General features: G+C 44.2%; 1 protein-coding gene across 5 annotated transcripts in view; it reads left to right on the top strand.

Annotated features, from left to right (window-relative positions):
* RUNX2 (RUNX family transcription factor 2) overlaps positions 1-20,002 on the top strand; it is a 157,869-nt gene that overhangs the window by 59,649 nt on the left and 78,218 nt on the right. For 4 of the 5 annotated variants that reach the window (XM_085057061.1, XM_085057060.1, XM_085057064.1 and 1 more), the window contains one exon: positions 4,884-5,045. The exons of the other annotated variant lie outside the window; for it this stretch is intronic. In XM_085057061.1, coding sequence (XP_084913187.1) covers positions 4,884-5,045 — 162 coding nt within the window. The remainder of the gene's footprint in view (positions 1-4,883; positions 5,046-20,002) is intronic. 5 annotated transcript variants of the gene reach the window in all.

Genomic DNA, 20,002 nt, shown 5'->3' with positions numbered 1-20,002 from the left:
CATGATTTGTTCAGTTTATCTTTTTTTTCTTTCAAAGATGTGACTCTTGGAGGGGTGGGAGGAGAAATGGGCTTAGAGGTTCTTCAGGCCAAAATCTGGTCTCAATTACTTTTCTGTACATTGGGGTGTAACTTCACCAGATTTGACTTTGTTGATTGAATTTGGCAATTCAGATGAAGCCCACGGCTTTTAAAGATGCCAAAGAAAGAGTTACAGAAGAGAAGAAGGTTGCATTTTGCTGTTGTTGTTTTGCTGAGGGGGTTGGTGTTACAACAATGGTTGGGTTACTCATGCAGAAAGTCATCTTGGCTTTGTTAAGATCAGAAGTGAGGATATTTGCTCTAAGTGTTTACCAAAGATAGCTCCAGACAGCTTGTTTTTTAGTATTGGCAGTAGCACTAGTCCAACCAGCAGCAGCCAGCTCTAGAGCTGATGGCTGGGTTTAGATCAGAGTGTGATGCATGTGATGTCTGGGTATTATAGACAGAACATCGAGGAGCTGCCAGCCTGTGATCATGCTCTGGTCATGTAATTCAGCTTGGAAAAGGGGAAAATGTTTTTTTCCTATAGAAAATCAGTGTGCTTCACAATCCAATGCCAAAGTAGTGGAAAAACTTGTTCTTCAGGGGTATTTCACGTTTTTTCTTCTCTCCATTGACACTGCAGAACATGGAAGGTGTCCCTCCCCATATCAGGGGGACTGGAACTAGGTGATCATTAAGGTCCCTTCCAACACAAACTGTTGTATGATCCTGTGATGATTTTTGTTGGAAGAAGTTGTGGCACTGGAAAGCCAATGTCACTGATGGGAGAATGGGTCACTGGAGGGCTTCCCTCATTCTTTTTCATTTTAATTTTATATGGTACATCCAATCTTGGACTAATTTTTAAAAACACTTACTGTCCATTAAGCATCAATGTCCAGCAGTCCATTTAACACAGCCAGTCAGAGAGAGCAAAGGTCAAGAACCCTGTGTATCTCCCAGGACTATAAATGCGACAGCAAAACCTAGACACAAAATAAATGCAATACTCAGTATTTCCTGCTTTGTCGAGGTTCACCTGGAAGTGCAAACAGGATGGAGGTGTTTGCGCATTAGTTTAGACCTCACCCCGCTGATTTGTTTCAGCTGAGCTGTGCCCAGGCTGTCTCAGCATACCCACGATATGCCCTGCTGTGCAGGAATACGCTGAGAGCTGCACTTCCCCTCACACCCACGCAGGCATAACAGAAATGTTTACAAAAGGAGGACTGCTCTTAGTAATCACTCCAAAGTTTTCAAGTGTAAATGCCAGCTCAGAGTGGCCCTCTGACTCCTGCACTGTTGTTGAATGCTCTGTTAGCCCTTCCCCATGGCTGCCGTATGGGAAGGTGTGGGGCTTTCTCCTGGGCAGTTCATTATATTTTTATATTAAGTGTTTTTCCTTGTTTTGAGGGATTCGTTTAGGGAGGAATCCACATTCTCTCTGCCTTAGAGCTTTAAGGTTTCTCATCTGTTCTGGGCTTTTTATGATGGGGAAGATGTGCCATGCCTGCAGAGCACGTGGTGCTTTGGGTGATGGCACAAAGTCCCTGGCTCACAGGGATACTGTGGACATGTGGGAACCCAACAGCCAGAGCCAGTAGGGAAACTGGCCTGTGGTGTAGGAGGCCAAGGAAAACCTCTCAAAAATCACCTCATAGCCTCTTTCCAATGGTATGTGTTAAATAGTCATCCCACTCCTTCTGAGCCAGAGCAAGGAGGAGGTGACCCTCAAGGAGGTGTTTCCCTCAGAAGCATCTGTGTGGATCTGCCTTGGAAGTGCTGTTGTGGCTGTGGCACCTCCCTGTGGTGCCCCCAGCACTCTCCTTCCCCCAGGAGGTTTGGTGGTGTGTGGGACCAGAAAAGATGGTCTGGTTGGGCCTCAGTGGCCAAAGTCACTGCTCCAGCACCATTGCAAGGACCATCTGCTGGTGGGACCAGAGGGTGCCATGAGCTGCATGTCCACCTTCAGGGACTGTCTGGGGCAGCTTTGGGTTCTGCCTCGTGGCATTTTTCACTGTGGATTGGGCAATGCTGCTGAGCAGTGACATTTGCCCTGTGGGCTGACAGTTCACCTTTGACTTGGCAAGGTGACAGTGTTTCACCACTCTCTCCACTCCTGTCCATGCAAACCTTGACTGCCAACAGGCAGCAAGAGTTGGCTTTAGGGCATTTGCTCTGGGATGTGGGGGAACTTGTATCTTCACCTTCCGGTTTCCTAACGGGTCAAAGATACCTCGAGCCAGTCAGCCCCAGGGCAACAACTCCCACCCTGCCTTGACCATGACCTCAGCCATGCCTTGGTGTGGAGGAATCACAGTAACCCTCTAGCCTGAGGTACTGCGACCTTTCCCTCAGTCACTGAGCTCTGATGCATCATCTAATGTTCAATTTGGTTGAAGATTTTCCTCTTCATTACTTACTCCATTTCATTATCTACTCCCTGACAAGACTGATGTATTTAAAATAGATGTTGCAGGAATGTATGATAGGTTTTGCAGTCAAGTGATGATCCATCCAGCCCCAAACCCTGCTTCTGACAGTGCAGTATGAGATACTGTTTTGAAATACCATGTGAGCTTTTGAAAAACCATTTTTTTGCCAGTCATCCTTCTTGTGTCCACAGAGACACTCATAGTTGTTGGAGTAAGAAAGTGTAAAACCAAGTCTCACATGGGTGTTAACACTGATGAGAGTTCCAGAGATGCTCAAAAGCTTCTTGTTCCATGAGGATTGCACTATCAGGAGTGCCATGAACCTCTAGAAGGCAGCTCCTTTCCTCAGCTTTCCACCTTCTTAGACCAAAATGATGTGAAAACATCCTCTGCTAAATTTTTTTTGCCCAGTCTTTACCTGCTATGTTATTTCCTCCTAGCATTGGAGCTGACCTAAACCCAAAACTTTAAGGGACTCTGCTTTGGATTCAGAAGCAGAGATTGAAAAGCTCTTGGAGTTTGAAGGATCTTGGATTTGAAATTGTGCTCCTAACACATCATTAATTTTAAGATTGTTTTCCCAGCAAGCCTCGGCTTTCTGTTCCCAGTTGAAGATCATTTACCATTGACTGCATGGTGAATTATCATAGTGGAATGAGGCAGAGAAATATGTCAATATCAGATGTAACAATGAGCAGTCAGTCAGATTTGAACCTGTGCCAATCCATACAACCCTGGCCTTGAAACTGTTAAAACAAAGAAGTTCATTACATTTAATGATCAAGTGTCCTTCGGATTTCTGAGAAGTTTATGTTAACCATTTATATTACTCAGCTCTAATATAAATGGCAAACTCCAGGAAAATCCTCTTAAAATTAAATTGGAAGGTTGTTTTTTTTTATATATATCTATATAGTTATTTTGCTTCAAGGAAGTATCTGCTTTCCAGACATCTCTTCAAACAAATCATGTCTGAAGAGAAATAATAAACAAGGAGTAGCTGAAACGACAAGGTTTTGCTGTGTGGAAGAGCAGGGAAAGGAGTAAAAAAAAAGAAAAAAAAAATTGAATTTCCTGAAAAAGAGCCTTTGCTTACACCATGTGGCTGTCACATTGCTGTCTGCAAAGCAGGGCTTTTGCACAGTGTTCTGATAGAGCAGGTTCTCTAAAATGAATGGACTTGATGTGCTTCCCTGAAAATACTGGGCAGGATTTGAAGGGATGTGCTGCAATTTCTATGAGCTGGTTCAGAGATAGATTTCTGTTTATTGTGCAGTGCCCAAAACAAACTTTGGGGTTGAAAGTGCTTTGTTTTTATTGATGTAAAGAAATAAAAATCATAATTTATGAGGCGTTCAGTGGTATCTTTATCACCAGATATTAACTGAGAGCAAATGGTTTCTGAATCCAAACATCAGTGAGTAAAATGAGGTCTTCTGCTAGTGCTTCAGCAAAAGTTAAATTGTGTTTATCTTTAAAATTGTTTCCTCCATAGTGAGCTGTTGCAAATACATCAAAAGGCATCATTAGATTCCAATAGTTATCCCAATCCATTAGATTCCAATAGTTTGGTTTCATATTTTGTAATTGAGGGGACTGTAGGTAGTTGGGCCAGCATCCAAAAGTGACATTTTTTGATGGATACTGATTAGATTAATGACATTTTTCTCCTTGGCCAGTGTGTTCAGCACTGAAAACACTATTGTGTGATGTTTGAACTGGATAACAGCTCCACAGGAGTGCCAAGTGCTGACTGTAGAGTCTACCCACCTCTGAAGGAAATGGCCTTAGGTTGTGCCAGGGGAGATTTAGATTGGATCTTATGAAAATTTTCTTCGCTGAAAGGTTGTTCAGGCTTTGAAACAGGCTGCCCAGGGAAGTGGTGGAGTCACCATTGCTGGACGTGTTCAAAAAACTTGTAGCTGTGGAGCTTAGGACATGGCTTAGTGGTGGATGTGGCAGTGCTGGGTTTATGGTTGGACTCAATGCTCTTAGAGGTCTTTTCCAACCTTAACGATTTTATGATTCCACGAAGTACACCTCCTAAGCTCAGACCTGGTGTTCATCCTTGCTGTCTGTTTCCAATCCTTGAGGACTGGCAGCTCTTGGTATAACACATTGGAGGAGACACACCACAAATTTGCAGCACAGCTTCTAGATCTTTTAAAACTCTGCTCTCTGGTCTGTTCATTTCCCACAGAAATTGTTCTGGGGAGGGAAAAGCCCAGACTGAGACTTGAAAGGGTTGAGTCGTTGAGGAGAAAGTTGTGTTTCATTACATTCTCCTTCCTCGTAGCACTGATGTGTATATGTTCAGTAATCCCACTTCTTTCAATTAGGCTGTTGATACCCTACAATTTTCCTTACTTTTAAACAAATTTTCTCTATTTTTTTTCTTTTTTTTGTTTGTATTTTTTCCCCCTAGACCCCAGGCAGGCGCAGTCATCCCCGCCATGGTCCTATGACCAGTCTTACCCATCCTACTTGAGCCAGATGACTTCACCGTCCATTCACTCCACAACTCCCCTGTCCTCCACTCGAGGCACAGGACTTCCAGCCATTACCGATGTGCCCAGACGCCTCTCAGGTAAAGACTCTCTTTTGCCTAAAACAATTATGCAGAGAGGAACAGGACTGGCAGCTGCTGCTTCCATGGCCTCAGACAAACTTTAGCAAGGAGAGCAAAGCTCAGCAGTGGTACCAGGGTTCCTGCATGGCAGGCAGGACTCAAAATCCCTTTTTTGCTGTGTTCTTCTGAGCAAGTATCTCTTGAATGACTTTAGGTCCATTTCAGATCAGATTATTTTTAAATTGTGAACCTGATTCTTTGAACAAATTCTCTTTTTTTTTTTTTTTATTTTTTTATTTCCCCTGCAAAAGGATGCTTACTTGCATATAATTAGGTGCTGGCACAGGTAGCCCAGAAAAGCTGTGGCTTCCACATCCCTGGAAGTGTTCAAGGCCAGGTTGGATGGGGCTTGGAGCAATTTGGTCTAGTGGAAGGTGTCCCTGCACATGGCAGGGGGGTTGGAATAAAATGATCTTAAGGTCCCTTCCAACCCAAACCATTCTGTGATTCTGTGTTTTAAAGGAACTGTGATACTCTCTATTTTTTGGTGCTTTTTGTTTGTGGTGTGTGCATTGTTAGGCATCCTGACAGGCAGAAGCATTTATTTCTTCAGTAGTTAAGGCTGAGGTTTATTGTCCTGCACTTCAATCCAGTAGCTCAAGAAAGCCTGTTTCCTTAGTTAATATGTACTTAAGATGTCTATCAGAAACAAGCTGAGTCACTTTAAGGTAAAGATTGGACAAATTGTGCTTTGGAATGATACAGGAGAGAAGAAATACATTTAGGAACATAGACAAGACAGCATTGAGGAACTGAGACTTTTTTTTACCAAACTAATGCACATTTATATATTGCGCAATTCACCTCTAATGGTCTCAGTGATAAAACCATCTGTGTAAAGTAATCTGATTGCCCCAAAGTAAGAGAGAGTCATGGCACACAGTCACCTTGTACCTCTTGCCAAAAATGAGGAACCTTAGGGAAGGGAGGCTCAACATTAAAACTCCAACCTTGCAAGTGTGGAAATATTAGCAGCGTATGCCAAAAAAGCATGTGTAATGTAAAGAGAGCCTTTATGATTCATTAATGAAAACCAGAGAATCAGTCTTATTACATCTATTTTTTGCATGTTTGCAAGATATTATTATAATCTTGGATGCTGCTGCCATACACCTGTTTGACGCCCAGCCAGGTGAATTTCTTGCTGTCGTGTTTTCCCCTTCCACCAAGCTCACAGCACTGGAAATGCTGATCACTCCACTGAGCTGCATTCCTGACAAGCTGAACTGCAGCCAGCAGGCGTGGAGGATTTGATTAGCATAGACTCCTTGATTTCTTTCATCTTGGAGGAGGGAAGCTTTGTTTCTCAAACAAACAGCTGCAAACCCCTCTGCAGCCCTAGCACACTCTACCTTCGCAGAGATGCCAACAATCTCCATGTGGGCTGAGGGCTGCAGGGTTTTGCAGTAATTCCTGCAGGCTCTCCGTGCAATGCCCTGACTTGGGTCAAAAAACCCGATCGGCTTGATGCTGAGGAAATGCTTTGTTTGGCCTGAAACAGGTTCCCTTTGAGTCAGAGCCTCCTGATGGTCTGTGCTGTCGAAGGGGTTATTTTTGCAATCGTGCCCGCGGCAATACCTGCAGGAGAGGCTCGGCTGGGACCTGGCAGCTGCACGCTGCATGCTTGCCCTGCAGCCCTTGCTTGTCTGTGTGTATTCAGACGTGAGCGCCTGGCATGTGGGCACAGGCAGAGTGACTAAAAGGCCTGGCTGTGTACGGTGTGTGGCCCTGGGCTGAACCCTCCTGCCGTGCTCTGTGGCCAGTTGCCTTCGCGCTTCTTGTCCTTCACCTTTCCGGGGCTCCACCGATGCCTCTGCAATGCCCTGAGCTTTTCCCAGCGTGGGGATCTTGCTTCCAGTTAGATTCAAGAGAGAAGGGGGAGCTTGGTCTTCCACAAGTGCCGGGGGTTGTGTGCAGTGTTTACTGGCAGAAATAGAAAATCAGAATAGAAATTCTCTACTCAGATCTAGAGAGCAGCATTCCTGGCTGAAGGACCAGCTGGGATGCTTAGGATGGATATAAGGAAGGGTATATATAAGGATATAAGCAAGCCTGACAGTTCACCTCAAGGGTTTCATTGGCAGTGCCACAGGGAGCGAGGGCAGCATCCAACCCTGCTATGTCTAAATGGAGAGAGAAATTCAAGTTTTATGTTGCCCCATACAGCAAACATTTTATCCCTCACAATCAAAGAAATGCTATCTCCACTCAGTTACTTGATTACTTGATGCATCTTTAGGAAGGGAACAGAATTTTGAAGAGGGTAAAAAATGACTGCTCAGAAACAATAAAATCCTTAGAAAACTTCAGGCATCTCTAATGCATGAGGGAGGAATTAGAGTTTTATAAGGCCTTGAATAAAAACGTCACTTTCCGATACAGTGGCAGAAATCTGATTATCGAGGCTGTTAAAAGTATACAAGGTCAATTTAATGAATGCCATATTTACTGCCTGTTGCTTAACATCATGCAGGAGGGAAACTGAGTAAAATTTCCCCCTTAGGCTGCCGCAACTACAGGCAGAGAACTTCCTATCTACCCTAATTTCATATCACCCAGCCTTTCCACAAGCCTCCATGGGTCTACCTGAATGACTGCTAAAGTCGTTCTCACCCAGATGTTGAAAATATTCCATCCAATAAAGCAAGAGTAGCTCCTGGTTTTATTGTCAGTGGCAGCCCTCTAGAGCTACTTTTAATGATTTTGCCTTGAACAAAAACACACTCATCCTATGGCCAAAGTGGTGGTGTTCTTCCCTGTCCTGGGATGGATACATGAGCCAGCAGTGTGCCCAGGTGGCCAAAAAGGCCAATGGCATCTGGCCTGTATCAGCAGTAGTGTGGCAGCAGGACCAGGACAGTGACAGTCCCCTTGTGCTGGGCACTGGTGAGGCCACAGCTCAAATCCTGTGTTTCAGTTTTGGGACCCTCACAAGAAAGACATTGAGGGGCTGGAGTGTGTCCAGAGAAGGGAACAGAGCTGGGGAAGGGTCTGGAGCACAAGTGTGATGAGGAGCAGCTGAGGGGGCTCAGCCTGGATAAAAGGAGGCTCAGGGGGAACCTTCTCTCTCTCCACAACTCCCTGACAGGAGGGTGGAGCCAGGTGGGGATCCAGCTCTGCTCCCAGGGAACAAGGGACAGGATGACAAGAAATGGCCTCAAGTTGCACCAGAGGTGGTTTAGATTGGATATAAGGAAAAGATTCTTCACTGACAAGATTGTCAGGCATTGGAACAGGCTGCCCAAGGCAGTGGTGGACTCACCATCCCTGGAAGTGCTCAAAAGGCACATGGATGTGGCCCTTAGGGACATGGTTTAATGCTGAACACGGTGCTGCTGGGCTGGACTTGGTGTTTTCCAAACCTAATGATTCCTTGACTCTTGGTGATGAGGTTGCCTGTGTTCCAACCCAAGATTAGGCTGAGCACCAGAGGAGGTTTGGGGCTGCAGGACAGGAGGTGATGGGGCACTGCCACAGCAGTGCATGCAGTTCCTCCTCCCATGGGAGAGGGGAAAAGGGCAGCAGGCTGCAACCCGGGGAGCTGCTCGGGCAGCTGCTGCAATGCAGCTCAACTGGTCGCGTCAGTGTCTCGAAAGATTTCTTTGCACAACTGGGTTTGCATGCGTGCTGCAGGCATGTGCACGTGTGTGCCTGTGGCTGCCAAACTGCAAATGTTCCTCTTCTATTCTCCAAATGGGGATCAGTGCTCTGTTTGCACTGTTGTACAGCTAATCAGTGGTATGTCCCAGGTATTCAGGCAGTATTCAACAGCATGAGCTGAAAAGCAAAGCAAAAAAAAGATTATCTGGTACTAGTCATGCAACCTTTGAACCAACGATCTCCCTGGTCCAGAAGTTTCACGTTTATGTAAAGAACAAACAAAAAAACAAGCTCATGAGGCCATGAAATTGCCTTACCTTAATGTTCTAACTCAATCGTAAAAAGAGCAAGATTCCCCATATTTTATTAAAATGTCTGTCTGCTCAGACTTCCCCAGAAGACAGTGAAAGTTGGTGGCCCAGCAGATTAATATTCTTAATTAAATAATATTGTAGTGGAAGCCATGGGAATATAAGAAAAGGGTCATTTTAGAGAGAGTTTGCCTGAGGGATGTAGTCTTATTACATGATTCATAGTGAATGCACTCAGTCTTTGTGTCCTATGCATAACCAAAGTGCATGTGGGATGGGGAGCATGGGTGACTATTATGTAATTAATGTATATGATTCATATAAATATACACATCACAGCCATTTTACATAATGCTTTGGGGCTGATCCAGCAAGTCCTCCCCACGTGGAAGGTTCAGAGCAGGGAGTGCAGGTCAGGTTGTTCTTGCAGTCACAAGAGGGCTGCTCCCAGGCAGGTGAAGAAGGGGTGGGTATAGCTGTCCCCAGGGCAGACATCCATTCCTGAGACACTCACTCTCAGCTCCCTTTTGAGTCACTGGGGAAAAACTGGCATTTTCAAGGTTTGACCAGTCTGCAGGTGATCGGTGCTAGTCCCTGGCAGTGCCTGGGAAGAGCCTGTTTGTCTCTTAAGTGAGCCTAGGTGAGCAGTTCAAGTGCAGGCATGTATGATCTGATAGTTTGCCTTTGCTGAGGTGATTTAAGAGACAATTTAACTGTCCCATAAACATATCCATATCACAGTCTAATTACACTCTAGTCCTGGTTTAACCCTACCTCACCCTGACCTCGACCTTCTCCACTGTTGCAGGGTTTGAGCTTGATTTTAATTTTGTTGAGAATCCTGAGAAGGAGAAGGTGGGAAAACTTCATCTTCCCGTCCACTTTTCCTGGACCTACTCACCCTTCTGCCTAAACATGAGTCTCTTGCTTTTTGCTTCACCTTTGAGAGAGACTTGCAGGGTCAAGATCTTAAGATGCTGGAGGACCTGTCCTGCAGGTGTACCACAAACACTTTCAGTGCTCACTGTGGAAGAGCCTGTCTGTGTCTGACAGATGCCACATGACAAATGGGAAAACTAAAACTGAATCTAAATAGCAGGACAAATCCCCAAACCTGCCTTTTCCAGCCCTGGGTTTGCACATTTCCTAGATATTTGTCTGTTGGGAATATGCCACCAATGCCCAGACACTGCTGTACCACTAGCTGGAGCCCCCACAGGGTGCAGGGTGGATTTTGCTGTGTTTGTATTTACTGTGTCATTGACTAGGTACATGCTGAGATAGATCAGGGAGATGCTGGGATCAGCCTCTAAACAAAAGAAGTCTGCAGACCCATCCTTCTGAACTAAAATGGCCAGAAAGTGGTATCTTCACCAATAAATTACACAGTGGTAGGGCTGGGCTGTTAAATAGCAGTACTGTTAAACTGTCAGCAAGGCTGGTTTCGAGCAGGGCTGGCCAACATGGTCGCAGACAGGTCCCATCTGTGGTTTGGAAATGAGCAGAGATCCAAACCTGTTCCTGTGGGCAGCTCAGAGTCAGCCACCCCGTTATGGAGTCAGGATTTAACATTACATCTGTGGCCAGACCATCCTGACTGCATTTAGAGCCAGAGAATGTGCCCTGACCGTGTTTGCTAGTTTGCGTAGAGCCAAACTTTCCCATTAATTCATCTCACTCTGTAGATAAATCACCACAACATTTTGGGCCATCCTGGACCCTCATCACAAATTGAAATTAAAGAAGCATTCCTGTTCTCCCAGCTCACTGATGGCTGGCAAGTATAAGTGCAATTCCAGCCATGCCCTAATCAGGGACAATACTAGCTTTTTACACAATTTAATTTTCATTCTTGTAAGTCTAAAAATCATATAATAACAAAATGCATTTAATGGAAGCAGCTGCAGCTGAACCTCTGGATTTGGTATTTATATATTAATGAGAAAGCAGCTGACTGTGATGGGCTGTTTTTTCTTGGGGTCCTGTACTGGTTGTCATCTATTTGTAAATTACCTTGGATTTTGCTAGTGTCATGTACTCGCATGATTTTTGTAACAAGGACTTTTCCTTTTTGGGGGAACTTCATCTTTGAAGTAACTTTTAGAAATAAAAGTTGTTTATCTTCTACTGAGGAGCTCAGAAAACTTTACAGCAGCTAAGCAGAAACTATGGCCATGGAAATAGCTGTTCTTGCATCCCTTAATTCCTGTTAACTTGATTAAATGTTGTGGGCAATAAGCACATTTCAGGACAAGACCTTTCATAAGAGAAGGCATTAGTGCTGTCACCAAAATACAATTCTTTTCTTCTTTGTGTGCTCTGGGAAGCGGAGAAACAGTTAATGCCATGGCTATTGCCAGCATGGCCTTGGTGTTAGCAGCCCCTGCAATGAATGAGCAGTTCACGCTTCAGCAATATTGTCTCAGGCTCCTGGCAAACCCAAGAAGCCAGCTCGGTTTCTGGTGTGTTCACTATGCTGGGATGTTTTTCTTGGTGACTACAACAATTTTCACTCTGTCTTCTTCTTTTTTTTTTTTTTGTTAAATTAAATGGAAGCCGAAAGACTCAAGGTTGTCTCTGTCTCCATTTCTCCTTGCTAATGTTCAGTGCTTTCCCTGCAAGGTGACACTGAGTCAAGGCAAAGTAAAGAACTTGGGGGAGCTCAGGTCTTCAGAAACAACCCGCTCATTTTGCTGCCTTCCCTAAACTTGTAACTTGCCTTCCTTTTTTTTTTTTTTTTCATTATTTTTCAGTGGTTCTATTTATTTTGTTTACCACAGGTTTTCCATTTTTAGTCTCCTGCCCACTTGGTGCCACCTGGGAATCTCAGCACCTTGGCACTCGTCTGTGGGCTTTCAGTAGCAGCCTCTCCACTGGGTTGAATCTCTCATTGGACTAATTGTCCAGAAGATGCATTGCATGATCCCTACCTCAAATTTTTCTAGCGTGGGTGGCCTCAAATTAGGCACCTATGCCCATATTTAGGTGGTAAAACAAGCAGGCTGATTTTCAGATGTTTGAATGTTACAATGCGTGTCTTTAAGCCCTTTTCATTTACTTAAAACGGCTGTTGGGAGAGGAAATAAACAGGAAAAATGAAGGCAGAGGGAAGGAGTTTTATTCCTGAAATAAGGGATTTAAAAAAATAATGAAAAGAAACAAGTGGAATGTTTTGAAATGGAATAAATTTGTTGCTGATACAGGCAGGAAATAGCACACTCAAATATATGTGGATGTATAGATATATTTTTATCTGAGCTTTTTTGCAATGTGTTTTATATTTAGGACACATATCAAGATTTGCATCTGTTTCCAGAACTTGCTGCTAACAGTTAGTAATGATGCCAAAACATACTTTAGTTCCAGCTTGAGACCAAATGATATTCAGGGCTTTTTTTTTATTACTAATTTAGGGTCTGATATTAATTAAGGAAATTTTCCATAAGTGCCAGGCTTTTTCTGAAGAACTCATTAAAATTATATTAACTTAAACCGGAATCACAGTCTGAGCATGTTTTGTAATGATTATTCTTACTGACTCTGCTGGGTTTTGTAAACAGAATGCTAATTGTTAGTGGGGCAACCAGGTCCTCAATTCCAGACTTCCAAAGGGCCAAATCCTGAGCCACTACCTAGATGTGTGTTCCCAATAAAGTCAATCAGCTCCTAACAGGAAGGCTGTGGGATCAAGCTCTTTGTTTCATCCTTCTGCAAAGGCGTTTGATGATTTCTCCATTCCCTTTGTGGAATTGCTGTTAATTTTCTACCTAGGATGGAGCCAGCAATGGCAGCTGAGGCAGGATGACATGTGTGCTGATGTGGAGAGGAAAGGGATTTTCATGCGTGAAGCTCTCTGGTGCATACAGGGTGGTCAGGTTCACTTATTTACCCCCTCCCCTAATGGGCCTACAAGGCAGCTGGGGAGGGACTTCTGACAAGAGCATGGAGGGACAGGGCAAGGGGGGAATGGCTTTTAACTGAAAGAGAGTCGATTTAGATTGAACATGAGGAAATCATTGCTGTGAGGATGGTGAAATACTGGCACAGGCAGCCCAGAGAGGTGGTGGATGACCATCTCTGGAAACACTCAAGGCCAGGTTGAGCAGAACTCACAGCAACCTGATCTGGTTGAAGATGATGCTGCCCATGGCAGGAGGGTTGGTCTAGGTGACCTTTAAAAGCCCCTTTTCAACCCAAACCATTCTGTGATTCTATGATTTTGCCCTTAAGTCTCTGTGGCCTTTCCTCTTCATTGCATTGAATTTGCTTTGATTACTTGGCCAATATGAATTTATGAAATAGTTCCGTAAAATGCAGGAGAATTTGCTCCTTCTCAGTCTGCAACTGTGTGTGGTAGAAGGTAGGTAAAGGAGTATCATATGCCCTTCAGGAGATGCATGGTTTAAATTCTGCCAATATTACACTAAAAAATACAATTCAAGAGGAAAAAACTGCTGCTGGTAGAAATAGCTGGAGCAACCTTGGTTTTCAGTGAAATGTCCTCTCATTTCTGGCCACGCAGAATTTGACCACACTGAATTTGGTCAGCAAGGAAGTGTTAGAGCCCAGCAGAGCTTCAAAAACACCTTTTTGAGGTGATTTAGTATTGGTTGTTGGCCCCATTTTACACATGACCAAATCTCCTCCCTTCTTGATGGATGTTTTAGCAGAAAAGAATGTGGTGTCCTGCCAGCTTGGCTGTCAGATTTCAAAGAGCTTTGATACTGGTGATATTGGGCTGATACTGGTGACCAAAAGGGAAGGCAAGAGCCATTCAAGCAGTTCAGGTTTTCTGTGGTTGTACAAAAGCAAACAACCTAGGCAGTGAAGGAGAGGAAGATGGATGAGATAAAATGAGGGAGCTCACCTTCACGTGGCTCACAAAGGATGTTATTAAGGGAGAAGAAACTATTTCACATGCATAAAGGGAGTGTATTTGGGGACACTAATCTGGAAATCTCTTAATATTTGCTTTCAGACTGACTCAAAAGAGAGTGAGGGGAGGGATCAAAAGCAGGAGATGCCTTCCTGAGCTTGGGACAGTTTTCCCATGTCCACAGGAGCAGTGTGGGGGTGGTGGAGTGGCCCCTCAGGGAGAACCCAAACCTGTACCCATGTGGTCCTCGATGGTGCTGCTGTGTCCGAGGAGTTTTTGTGGAGTGTGAGGATTTTTAGCAATGGTGAAGCTTGGTCTGTGAGGCACAGGGAAGAATAATTTGACATAAGCAATCTCCACAGATGTATACATTCATTGATTATTGTACAGTGAAGCCCATGTGAACATCTGCTTTGAACCCAGGTGTAAGATTTCCCCAAATTAACTCTCATTTGAACTTGAGGGAAGCCTTTGAGAAAAAATCAAACCCAAAAACTCAGTTGATCTTCATTTAAAAATTTCCAGGGAAGCAAAACCCACCACAAACTTTGGTTACAGATGCTAATCAATCTCACTTTGAAATATGGGTCTTATTACCAGTCTGAATTTGTCTAACTTTAGTTTCCACTCATTTGAACTTGCTGCAACTTTGCTATAACTTTGTCTGCCAGAAAGTAGCACTGATTTTTATTTCGGAGGTTCACATGGGTTCCTGTGTTGGTGACAGGTACAAAGAGGTGGTCAGGACAGGAGGTGGCTGTGGTGGGTCTCAGGGAGGTGGCAGAAGCCACAGGGAACTGGCTGGTGTGGGGAACAGAACTGGTTTGACTTGCGAGATGTCTGAAGGGGGACTGTGAGAAAATATTTTGGTCAATTCAGCTTGCTGTGGGTTCACTATAATCTATCAAATCATGGAAGTTCCCTGCCCTAATCTGCCAAACTCCTCCAATATCCACTGAAAAGGTGTTATTTTTGGTTGAGTTACTGGTGGCACTCTACTTTTCCAAGCCACCTGAAAAAATGCACTGGGGAAGCATTTTTCACTGACTTTGTGGGCTTTTGCAATTCCTTTAGGAATTTTTCTGCCTTTGTGTTTGCCCCATTGAAAAATTCTAACAAAACAAATTTCATTCCTCACACACTACCCTAGATGGAGATACAGGAACAGCACAGTGGGATGCATGTTCTCCCTTATTTTTCCTGAGCTGTTTAATCTTTCATTTTAAGAAACACAACTATAGTCATGGGGGGCTTTTCCCCCCAGGTTTAGTTTGCATTTCCACTGTCACAAACAAAGCTCAGAGCTGGGGCTGTGGCCCCATTGGGAAGCAGACACCGAGCCAGAGCAGCCTCTTTGCTCTCCACAAGCCTTATTATTCCACAGGCAAATTTGCGAATAGAGAGTTGAAGTTGTGTTAATCCCTTGGGATCACTTGGACCAGGCAATGCTCTCACTGTGTGAGGAAGTTTAATTCTGGCAAAAGAAGTATCACACAATACAGGGGATTTTGTGATGATTTAAAGGTGCCTTTGGAGGAGGAGAGGAGTCACTGTGTTGCATATTCAGTCCTGTCTGGTCTGTGTCATCTCCAAACTCCCCAGCTGTTGTTCCCAAAAGTCTCTCTAACCAGCCATTTGATCCTTTATCCTATGATAGTCATGAGTGTTTGCTGTAATATGTTATTTTGTAATTTGGGAGTGCTGGGATAGGCAGCTAGAGGAAACCTTCTTGAGCTCCTGTGAGAAAGAGGAGCAGCCAGGCTGAGAGAAGGGGAGCACCAGCAGAGAAAACAGCCTGAAGGGTTTAAACCAAGGATCAATTCTGAAAGCAAAATGGAGGGGTATGGCATCTCATGGCAATCTTTCCATCTCTTAACATCACAAATCTCTGGCAGTGAGCACTGAAAGGTTGTATGCTCAGGTTAGGAGTGATATCCACAAAGCCTCTCTCATTCAGCTGAGATGAAAAGCCCCTACACAAGCTCTAGTGATGCTATGTGTGGTTTCCACTTGTTATTTTTAATGTTTGACTGGACTATCACTGTCTGATCCATAGGGTTTTTAATGCCCTTTCCCATTAAACAGGTACTGTTTAGGATTGGCACAATATTATAAAGCCAGCAGCTAAATATATGTCCACCTTGGTTAAGTTTATGTAATTAGGCTGCACAATGGGCTTGCTTGGAAATCTAGTTTGAAGCACAGGTACAGGATCAAATCTATGAGGCACATCATTTTTATTGGATAGATATCTGTAAAAACACAGCTCGCCATATTTAATTTTGCACTGAAATGATGTTTTGTGTTGTGTTGAAAGCTGAAAGTGGGATTGAAAAATTTCCACAAACTGGAGATCAGTCCCCTTGTCAAGGCATCAGTTGCGGTTTTGGCTTTAGCTGGAGCATCCAGGTTTGGCTCCTGCAGGCAGTGCAGTTCAGTGATCAAAGTAATAGCTGTATTTGGGAATAGCTAATGGACCTCTGCTGGAATCACTGCTGGCTGGTGATAGTGTTTGTATTGTGGTCGTGTTTGGAGGTCTCTTCCCCTTGTGCTAAGGACTATGCAGTGAAAGAGGAGGAGAAAAAAAAAAGAAATCAGCCTCTCCCCTGAGAATTTGCACTCTTAGATACAGCACAGCTGTCTACAAGATGTGCAATGGAGTACAAGAGGGAATTTAACACAAAGGAAACCAGCAAGGTGATAGCAGGGCTGCAGCCTCACTAGATCCAGGTAGTGAGTGTGGGTCAGAAGGGAGTACAAAGATGATGTTGGAAAGAGGGTACTGAGATGGCTCTGTGGCTCTTCACCTCCTCCCAGGCTTCAGGACAAGAAGGAAAGAAAGGACAAAGCTGCTTGTCACAACTTGTACTAAACAAGTGGTGTCAGTCAGGTTCGGCCAAGGGATCATCCAGGACCCATCCACCTTCTCAATTCCCCTGGAGTGCAAGACCAGAATATATCTATACTGCTGGAGGTTTCTATCTGAATCCCTGTATTTGATAGCTGTTGACACAGCTCTGTGAATCTGCTTACCCTTAGGGAGGTTGGAATTACCCCAGAGAAGCTGCTGTATCAATTAATTTATTTCCTGTAGGTCTGTAGTGTCATAGTCTTACAGGACTGAAAGGGACCTCGTGAGATCATATGATCTGTGCTCCTCTGTGGAGAAACAGGATCAAACATCTGCAGATCATTTCTGTTGAGTGGAGCCAACTAGTTTTGTGTGTTGTTGCCACTGAAAACAAAAATAAAACTATGTCCCAAAGAAGGAATCCCTGCCAAAAAAATTAATTAAAGTTGAAGTAGCTACTTTGAGTGCTGTTAAAAGACTAGAGCTGGATAGGGTTTGTCAGCCTTGAAAGAGGGAAAGTATAGAGACCTCTGTGAGAAAGATCATAAACATTTAGATATCCTCAAGGGTGCAAATTGCAAGGCCTGGGATCCTGTTTAGGGACTGAGCACTGAAAAATAGACCTTCTGCAAAGCTGACTGGCTGGCCAAATAGGAAGGGAAGCAAGTGCCTCCAAAACACCAGGAGGGCTGCTGACCCGAAATCTCCGCAACACAAGACCAAGATGAAATGGCTCATTGGAAGAGGCATCTTACAGAAGCTGCTCAGAGGAAGTCCCCGGGAACTGTGATGTGGATGCTGGCATGGCTGGAGCAGCCACAGAGGATTCCTGGCAATGGGAAAAAGGCACCTCTCTTCCCCCTTTCTTCCTCTCTCAAATATCTCCCTCTAAAGGGATTTTTTGTTTGTTTTTGTTTTCATTTTGATTCCTGCTAAAAGCCAGCCCGTGTTGTTTTCTTTTTTATGGGTGAAGAGGAGCGCAGGGAGGATCTAAGCAGCACCGGAGCTGAATTGGGAGCCACTGCATTAGATTCCAAAATTAGATAGGAAGCTGGGTTTAAGGGTAGTCCAAACCCAACCAGTTCCTCGTTTGGCCTGGCCCATGTAGGTGGGCCTGACTGGTTTGGAGCTGTTTTTTGGCCAGGCTGCTTGCCCATGGAGGAAGCCATTCCAGCCATGGCAGGGCTGGAGCTGGCGCCTGGTGCTCAGCCGGGCCAGCTCCTGCTCTCACCAGCCTGCACTGCTGATGCGCTGGAGGTTTGGTTTAAAGCAATTCTGCTGCTGCTTTCTCAAGCAGATGAAGACAACTGAAGGTGATAATTCAGGCTGACTTTGTATGCATCTTTTTAATCTCAGAAATTGGGATCATATATGGAAGTTTATTTCAAGTTCTCCTTGTTCTGTCTGACTTCCACTTTTTCTGTGTATTCATCCATGGAAGAACTTATAAAAATATCTCTTGCATTTTACCTTTAATCTTTCTAACTTTGCAACATTTTCCCACAAAGGACTTCATAGTATTTTCTAAACTGTACTACTAACTTTTGTCATTTGGCTAATATGAAGTATTGAAGTCTCCATTGTATTGTAAGCAAAATTTACACAGGAAAAAGCAAGTTATTTTCCCAAATTCACAAAATCAGTAGTAAAAGCCAGAAAGCATTGCATCACATTTTCCCTTATAACAGCTTGAATGATTAAATGGGCTTTCTATTACTAATCATTATTGATGATCTGAACTTAAACTCCAAGATACCATATCTGAGATAAATCTCTACTGATGGTCTGAAGAGCTGCTAGTGGTATAGCCTAAGGTGCTGTGCAGCAAACAGCCTCGAGCATGTTTATCATGTGAGTTTTTACAGACTAAAGTCTGTTTCTTTTTCTCATCACAATCTTGCTGGGAGGATAAAACCTATATTCAGACTTTACACTATGGAAAAGCATTTATTTAGAAGTGTTCAAAGTTGGGCTGGTTTAAGCTTCAGCTCGGCTGATGAATGGGGATGCTGTGTCGATCAGCTTATAATGGATTGAAACTTTGCTTACAGTAGTTTGCCTTAACTCAGTAGGAAGCTCTGGTTATGTCTGAAAGGAATGAAAAAAATACACAGAGGGATTTACACAGCTTTTATTAAATGAGATTGAAAATCATATGTTGTTAAAGTGAATATAAAAAGGGATACAGTGCCTCTAGCCCTGCCTTACAGCTATGTTTAGCTGTCTGTGTCCTGCTGAATTTTGTGGCAGTTTGGTATCTAAACAGGCACTGAGTGCCTAAATCCATGGACTGAAACTTCTGAGGGTTTTTACACCATTCAATATTTTTGACTCTTAGCTATGAGAGCAGCAGCTCCAGCAAAAATAGCCCAGCAGTTGTGTCCAAGGTATTCCTCCGTCTTCCTGAAGCTCTTGGTGGTGGTGGAAAGTCCTGCTCTGAGGCTTGAGAGCCACAGCTTTTCTCCTGCCATGCTGAGGGTTGGGACATCCCCGAGCTGCTCTCAGTCTGCTCTATGACATGGGAGTGGGATTCAGCTTGGTATTCACCCATGGCTCTCTACAGGGCTCCTTCTCACCCTGAGCCTCCTGAAATTTCCTTGGCCAGTGGGTCTTGAGTCACGCTGACGTGTTTGACCATTTCATCACAGGGCCCAATGTCACTCCTGTTTGTGTTACTTGGGGGATATGTGTTCTCACTGTAAGGGAAAAAACTCTGGCCGTCGCTGGGTGAGTTATTTTCCACTGTTTGCACTCCAACAGCATTATTGCGCCTACTGCTAAAATCCCTAACCTAAGATGGAAATGCCTCCCTGGTATCTCCCCTCTTCTTCCTCCAGTAGCCAGAGGTTCTGTGGGCTAAGAGCCCTCATCCCCTTGGAGCTGCTGCTTCCCACTGCCTCTGCAGGACGAGGTGTGGCTGTTTACCCTCTGGGGACATGGGACTTCATGCCTTCATGGGGAGGAATAAAAATCAACATCATGGCCCTGCTTGTGGACAGGGACCGAGGCTGAAAATGTCCTTTGAAAGGAGAAGTTATTTTGGAGGAGAAAAGTATGGTTTTAATTGTTTACATGAGGGGGGTTTGTGTTTTATGGATGTCTGGGGGCTGGGGAGGTGCTCCTCTTTCTCTGTGTACGATATTGTTCAGGGCAAAAAAAATGGATTATCTACATTTGTGAATTTAAGTTTTTTTGGCCAGAAGTGTAACGATTTGTAGGGTTTGATTTTTCTCTGAGAAAAAAAAAAGAAAACAGAGCGTTTTGAGAACAAGGCCGA

Source organism: Lichenostomus cassidix, chromosome 3 (assembly GCF_008360975.1).
Source record: "Lichenostomus cassidix isolate B80296 chromosome 3, HeHo_3.0, whole genome shotgun sequence".
NCBI classification, from domain to species: Eukaryota; Metazoa; Chordata; class Aves; order Passeriformes; family Meliphagidae; genus Lichenostomus; species Lichenostomus cassidix.
This window is presented reverse-complemented; position numbering and strand designations above follow the sequence as displayed.